Here is a 7,422-nt window from a genome sequence, read left to right on the forward strand (position 1 = left end):
ATGTTGTCTTCATGTTGCCTTCATGTTGCCCTCATGTTGTCTTCATGTTGCCCTCATGTTGTCTTCATGTTGCCCTATGTCGTCCTCATGTTGCCTCATGTTGTCCATTGCCCCTCATGTTGCCCTTATGTCGTCCTCATGTTGCCCTCATGTTGTCTTCATGTTGCCTCATGTTGCCCTCATGTCGTCCTCATGTGCCCTCATGTGGTCCTCATGTTGCCCTAATGTTGTCCTCTTGCCTCATGTTGTCCTCATGTTGTCCTCATGTTGCCCAAATGTTCTCCTCATGTTCTCCTCATGTTGTCCTCATGTTGCCCTCATGTTGCCCTCATGTTGTCTTCATGTTGCCCTCATGTTGTCTTCATGTTGCCTCATGTTGCCCTCATGTTGTCCTCATGTTGCCCTCATGTTGCCCTCAGTTGTCTTCATGTTTGCCCTCATGTTCGCCCTCATGTTGCCGCATGTTGCCCTCATGTTGCCTCATGTGTCCTCATGCCCTCATGTTGTCTTCATGTTGCCCTATGTTGCCCTCATGTTGCCCTCATGTTGTCCTCATGTTGCCTCATGTGCCCTCATGTTGCCCTCATGTTGTCTTCATGTTGCCCTCATGTGCCCTCATGTCGTCCTCATGTTGCCCTCATGTTGTCCTCATGTTGCCCTCATGTTGTCCTCTTGCCCTCATGTTGTCCTCATGTTGTCCTCATGTTGCCCTAATGTTCTCCTCATGTTCTCCTCATGTTGTCCTCATGTGCCCTCATGTTGCCCTCATGTTGTCTCATGTTGCCCTCATGTTGTCTTCATGTTGCCCTCATGTTGCCTCATGTTGCCCTCTGTTGCCCTCATGTTGCCCTCATGGTTGCCCTCATGTTGCCCTCATGTTGTCTTCATGTTGCCTTCATGTTGCCCTCATGTTGTCTTCATGTTGCCCTCATGTTGTCTTCATGTTGCCCTCATGTTGTCCTCATGTTGCCTCATGTTGTCCTCTTGCCTCATGTTGTCCTCATGTTGCCCTAATGTTCTCCTCATGTTTCCTCTGTGTCCTCATGTTGCCCTCATGTTGCCCTCATGTTGTCTTCATGTTGCCCTCATGTTGTCTTCATGTTGCCCTCATGTGCCCTCTGTGCCCTCATGTTGCCCTCATGTTGCCCTCATGTTGTCTTCATGTTGCCTTCATGTTGCCCTCATGTTGTCTTCATGTTGCCCTCATGTTGTCTTCATTTGCCCTCATGTCGTCCTATGTTGCCCTCCTGTTGTCTCTTGCCCTCATGTTGCCCTCATGTTGTCTTCATGTTGCCCTCATGTCGTCCTCATGTTGCCCTTATGTTGTCCTCATGTTGCCCTCATGTTGTCCTCTTGCCCTCATGTTGCCCTCATGTTGTCTTCATGTTGCCCTCATGTTGCCCTCATGTCGTCCTCATGTTGCCCTCATGTTGCCTCATGTTGCCCTCATGTTGTCCTCTTGCCCTCCTGTTGTCTTCATGTTGCCCTCATGTTGCCCTCATGTTGCCCTCATGTGGTCCTCATGTTGTCCTCTTGTTGCCTCATGTTGTCTTCATGTTGCCCTCATGTCGTCCTCATGTGCCTTCATGTGCCCTCATGTTGCCTCATGTCGTCCTCATGTTGCCCTCATGTTGTCCTCATGTTGCCTCATGTTGTCCTCTTGCCCTCATGTTGTCCTCATGTTGCCCTAATGTTCTCCTCATGTTCTCCTCATGTTGTCCTCATGTTGCCTCATGTTGCCTCATGTTGTCTTCATGTTGCCCTCATGTTGTCTTCATGTTGCCCTCATGTTGCCTCATGTTGTCCTCATGTTGCCCTCATGTTGCCCTCATGTTGTCTTCATGTTGCCCTCATGTTGCCCTCATGTTGCCCTCATGTTGCCCTCATGTTGTCCTCATGCCCTCATGTTGTCTTCATGTTGCCCTCATGTTGTCCTCATGTTGCCCTCATGTTGCCCTCATGTTGCCCTCATGTTGTCTTCATGTTGCCCTCATGTTGCCCTCATGTCGTCCTCATGTTGCCCTCATGTTGTCCTCATGTTGCCCTCATGTTGTCCTCTTGCCCTGTTGTCCTCATGTTGTCCTCATGGTTGCCCTAATGTTCTCCTCATGTTCTCCTCATGTTTCCTCATGTTGCCCTCATGTTGCCCTCATGTTGTCTTCATGTTGCCCTCATTGTCTTCATGTTGCCCTCATGTTGCCCTCATGTTGCCCTCATGTTGCCCTCATGTTGCCCTCATGTTGTCCTCATGTTGTTTCATGTTGCCTTCATGTTGCCTCATGTTGTCTCATGTTGCCCTCATGTTGTCTTCATGTTGCCCTCATGTTGTCCTCATGTGCCTCATGTTGTCCTCTTGCCCTCATGTTGTCCTCATGTTGCCCTATGTTCTCCTAATGTTCTCCTCATGTTGTCCTCATGTTGCCCTCATGTTGCCCTCATGTTGTCTCATGTTGCCCTCATGTTGTCTCATGTTGCCCTCATGTTGCCCTCATGTTGCCCTCATGGTTGCCCTCATGTTGCCCTCATGTTGTCCTCAGTTGTTCTCATGTTGCTTCATGTTGCCCTCATGTTGTCTTCATGTTGCCCTCATGTTGTCTTCATGTTGCCCTCATGTCGTCCTCATGTTGCCCTCATGTTGTCCTCTTGCCCTCATGTGCCTCATGTTGTCTTCATGTTGCCCTCATGTCGTCCTCATGTTGCCCTTATGTTGTCTCATGTTGCCCTCATGTTGTCCTCTTGCCTCATGTTGCCCTCATGTTGTCTTCATGTTGCCCTCATGTTGGCCCTCATGTCGTCCTCATGTTGCCCTCATGTTGCCCTCATGTTGTCCTCTTGCCCTCATGTTGTCTTCATGTTGCCCTCATGTTGCCATCTGTTGCCCTCATGTTGTCCTCATGTGTCCTCTTGTTGCCTCATGTGTCTTCATGTTGCCTCATGTCGTCCTCATGTTGCCTTCATGTTGTCCTTATGTTGCCCTCATGTTGCCCTCATGTTGCCTCTGTTGCTTCATGTTGTCCTCATGTTGTCCTCATGTTGTCCTCATGTTGCTCTCAGGTTGCCTCAGTTGTCTCATGTTGTCTTCATGTTGTCTTCATGTTGCCCTCTTGTTGCCCTCATGTTGTCTTCATGTTGCCCTCATGTTGTCTTCATGTTGCCCTCATGTTGTCTTCATGTTGCCCTCATGTCGTCCTCATGTTGCCCTCATGTCGTCCTCATGTTGCCCTCATGTTGTCTCATGTTGCCCTCATGTTGCCCTCTGTCGTCCTCATGTTGCCTCATGTTGTCCTCATGTTGCCTCATGTTGTCCTCTTGCCCTCATGTTGTCCTCATGTTGTCATGTTGCCCTAATGTTCTCCTCATGTTCTCCTCATGTTGTCCTCATGTTGCCCTCATGTTGCCCTCTGTTGTCTTCATGTTGCCCTCATGTGTCTTCATGTTGCCCTCATGTTGCCCTCATGTTGTCCTCATGTGCCCTCATGTTGCCCTCATGTTGTCTTCATGTTGCCCTCATGTTGCCCTCATGTTGCCCTCATGTTGCCCTCATGTTGCCCTCATGTTGTCCTCATGCCCTCATGTTGTCTTCATGTTGCCCTCATGTTGCCCTCATGTTGCCCTCATGTTGTCCTCATGTTGCCCTCATGTTGCCCTCATGTTGTCTTCATGTTGCCCTCATGTTGCCCTCATGTTGCCTCATGTCGTCCTCAGTTGCCCTCATGTTGTCCTCATGTTGCCCTCATGTTGTCCTCTTGCCTCATGTTGTCCTATGTTGTCCTCATGTTGCCCTAATGTTCTCCTCATGTTCTCCTCATGTTGTCCTCATGTTGCCCTCATGTTGCCTCGTGGTCTTCATGTTGCCCTCATGTTGTCTTCATGTTGCCCTCATGTTGCCCTCATGTTGCCCTCATGTTGCCCTCATGTTGCCCTCATGTTGTCCTCATGTTGTCTTCATGTTGCCTTCATGTTGCCCTCATGTTGTCTTCATGTTGCCCTCATGTTGTCTTCATGTTGCCCTCATGTTGTCCTCATGTTGCCCTCATGTTGTCCTCTTGCCCTCATGTTGTCCTCATGTTGCCCTAATGTTCTCCTCATGTTCTCCTCATGTTGTCCTCATGTTGCCCTCATGTTGCCCTCATGTTGTCTTCATGTTGCCCTCATGTTGTCTTCATGTTGCCCTCATGTTGCCCTCATGTTGCCCTCATGTTGCCCTCATGTTGCCCTCATGTTGTCTTCATGTTGCCTTCATGTTGCCCTCATGTTGTCTTCATGTTGCCCTCATGTTGTCTTCATGTTGCCCTCATGTCGTCCTCATGTTGCCCTCATGTTGTCCTCTTGCCCTCATGTTGCCCTCATGTTGTCTTCATGTTGCCCTCATGTCGTCCTCATGTTGCCCTTATGTTGTCCTCATGTTGCCCTCATGTTGTCCTCTTGCTTCATGTTGCCCTCATGTTGTCTTCATGTTGCCCTCAGTTTGCCCTCAGGTCGTCCTCATGTTGCCCTCAGGTTGCCCTCATGTTGCCCTCATGTTGTCCTCTTGCCCTCATGTTGCCCTCATGTTGCCCTCATGTTGTCCTCATGTTGTCCTCTTGTTGCCCTCATGTTGTCTTCATGTTGCCCTCATGTCGTCCTCATGTTGCTTCAGGTTGTCCTTATGTGCCCTCATGTTGCCCTCAATGTTGCCCTCATGTTGCCCTCATGGCTCTCATGTGTCCTCATGTTGTCCTCATGTGTCTCTTGGTGCTTCATGTGGCCCTCATGTTGTCCTCATGTTGTCTTCATGTTGTCTTCATGTTGCCCTCTTGTTGCCCTCATGTTGTCTTCATGTGCCCTCATGTCTTCATGTTGCCCATGTTGTCTTCATGTTGCCTCATGTCGTCCTCATGTTGCCTCATGTCGTCCTCATGTTGCCCTCATGTTGTCTTCATGTTGTCTTCATGTTGCCCTCATGTTGCCCTCATGTTGTCTTCATGTTGTCTTCATGTTGCCCTCATGTTGTCTTCATGTTGTCCTCATGTTGCCTCATGTTGTCCTCATGTTGGGTGTACATGGGGGGTAAGAAAGTCTGTCTGTCTGTGTGACGTCTTGATGTCCCGTTGTCTCCCGTGTGTCCAGGTGGACGTGAAAGACCCTCGTTTCCAGGCCATGTTCACCTCGCACCTGTTCAACCTGGACCCGTCCCACCCCGACTACAAGAAGACCAGGGCCACGCAGAGCCTGCAGGCCGAGAAGCAGCGCCGCCGGGCGGACCAGCAGCGCCGCGTGGAGGACGCGCTCGGCGCCGAGACGGACACGCCCGCCGGGGCCGGCAAGAGACGGGAGACGGACTCCGACCCGCCGACGGCTGCAAAGACATCGATGGACCCCGGTCTGTCTCTGCTCATCAAGTCGGTCAAAAGCAAAACGGAGCAGTTTCAGGCTCGGAAGAGACAGAAGTTCCTGTAGGTCTGACTCAGAAAAACTACAAAGATGGCCGAGGCCGTCCCCACCCCCCACCCCCCCCATCAGCTCGGCTGCTTATTTTTTATGTGTGTGTATAGAAATACCGCGAGGTGAGGGATGTGTGACGTGTCTCCAAACTTATATTTTAAAGGTAAGAGCAGGAGACGAGTTGTAATGGAGGGAAGAGGGTTTTTCTCCACTTTTTCCCCCTTTCTCGTCACTTTTTTCCAACAAGTTTGTTCATCTCTGGTGACATTTTTGACGTTTTTGATGTATTTTTTGTCGCCTTTCCTGATTTTTTTTTTCTCTCACTTATTTCCAACTTTTTGTCCCTTTTTTCTAACAACTTTTTGTCGTCTTTGGCGACGATTTTGATGATTTTTGTCATTTTTCCTCTTTTTTTTTGGGTAATTTTGTCTGGGTTTTTTTCTCACTTCTTTCCAATTTTTTTCTCACTTCTGATGATTTTTTTGTCACTTTTTCCGGGGTTTTTTTCAGCGTAAAAAAACATGTCGATGTGATGAAAATGGGTTAATATCTCGTTGTCAACCTCGCTTCGTTAGGAAAGATGCGTCATTTGTGATTGCTCAAATTTATTAAACCCAGAGCACAGATTATGAAGTTGTTTTTTGTGTCAAAATCATTTTTTTTTGTTGCTTTTTCTGATGATTTATTTCCAACTTTTTGTCACTTTTTTTCCAACACGTGTTTGATGTTTTTTTTTGTAATTTTTTCTTCTTTTGTCGCTTTTTCTGATGTTTTTTTGTAATTTTTTCCACTTCTTTTGTCGCTTTTTCTGATGTTTTTTTTTCTGCTTTCCTATTTTTCCAACACTTTTTTTTTTCCATCTTTCACGACATTTTTGATGATTTTTTTTTGGTCATTTTTTCCCTTTTTTGTCGCCTATTCTGATGTTTTTTTTCTCACTTATTTCCAACTTTTTGTCACTTTTTTCTAACAACTTTTTGTCGTCTTTGGCGACGATTTTTACGATTTTTGTCATTTTTCCTTCTTTTTTTCTTCTCACTTCTGATGATTTTTTTGTCACTTTTTTTTCCCATCTTTCACGACATTTTTGATGATTTTTTTTTTGGTCATTTTTTCCCTTTTTTGTCGCCTATTCTGATGTTTTTTTGTCACTTTTTCCCCAACAAGTTTTTCTCACCTTTAGCAATGATTTTTATGATTTCTTTGGGTCACTTTTTCCCTTTTTTTCAGCGTAAAAAACATGTCGATGTGATGAAAATGGGATAGCATCTGTGATTTAATATCATTTCGCTGTAGAGTAATTGATCCCAGAAGATTGAATCTGTGAATGTCTTAACTTAATATCATAACTTTGCTCAGATTTATTAAACCAAGAGCACAGATTATGAAATAGTTTGTTTTTTCTCAGCTGACCCCAGGGGGCCTCCGTAGATATGAACAAAGTTTAAAAAAAAAAAAAAAATTACAAAACTGAATCAGATCCTGTTGAAACGTTTTATTTCTACACATAGAAAATCAGCATTATGAAGAAATTCAAATCTTCGCAGCTCAGTTTTACAAAACTGGACAGTTATTTAAAATCTACTTTCTCTCCACTGCCCCCCCCCGCAATATTTACCTGTTTTAATTAAAGAATGAAAGCAGAAATGAAATCAAAGGCACTTCATCAGCTAAACTACGGCACAATTAGTTTAGGGAGAGGTTCATTTAATCTCCGTAGCCCCTTCCAGACCTGGACCCTGGGTACCTACTGGGTTTTTATTCCACCTGGACCCTGGGTACCTACTGGGGTTTTATTCCACCTGGACCCTGGGTACCTACTGGGGTTTTTATTACACCTGGACCCTGGGTACCTACTGGGGTTTTTATTCCACCTGGACCCTGGGTACCTATGGGTTTTATCCACCTGGACCCTGGGTACCTATGGGGTTTTATTCCACTGGACCTGGGTACCTATGGGGTTTTTATTACACTGGACCTGGGTACCTCTGGGGTTTT

General features: G+C 46.7%; 1 protein-coding gene across 1 annotated transcript; it reads left to right on the forward strand.

Annotated features, from left to right (window-relative positions):
• Positions 1 to 5,079: 5,079 nt before the first annotated feature.
• On the forward strand, positions 5,080 to 6,285 carry esf1 (ESF1, nucleolar pre-rRNA processing protein, homolog (S. cerevisiae)). Its single transcript, XM_032509116.1, has one exon. The coding sequence runs from the start codon at positions 5,083 to 5,085 to the stop codon at positions 5,437 to 5,439; it is 357 nt and encodes a 118-aa protein (XP_032365007.1). The 5' UTR covers positions 5,080 to 5,082; the 3' UTR covers positions 5,440 to 6,285.
• Positions 6,286 to 7,422: the final 1,137 nt, after the last annotated feature.

Source organism: Etheostoma spectabile, unplaced genomic scaffold, assembly GCF_008692095.1.
Source record: "Etheostoma spectabile isolate EspeVRDwgs_2016 unplaced genomic scaffold, UIUC_Espe_1.0 scaffold00014378, whole genome shotgun sequence".
Lineage (NCBI taxonomy): Eukaryota > Metazoa > Chordata > Actinopteri > Perciformes > Percidae > Etheostoma > Etheostoma spectabile.

Coding starts and splice junctions, on each gene's coding strand:
- esf1 (XM_032509116.1), top strand. CDS start 5,083: ATGTCCCGTTGTCTCCCGTGTGTCCAGGTGGACGTGAAAGACCCTCGT.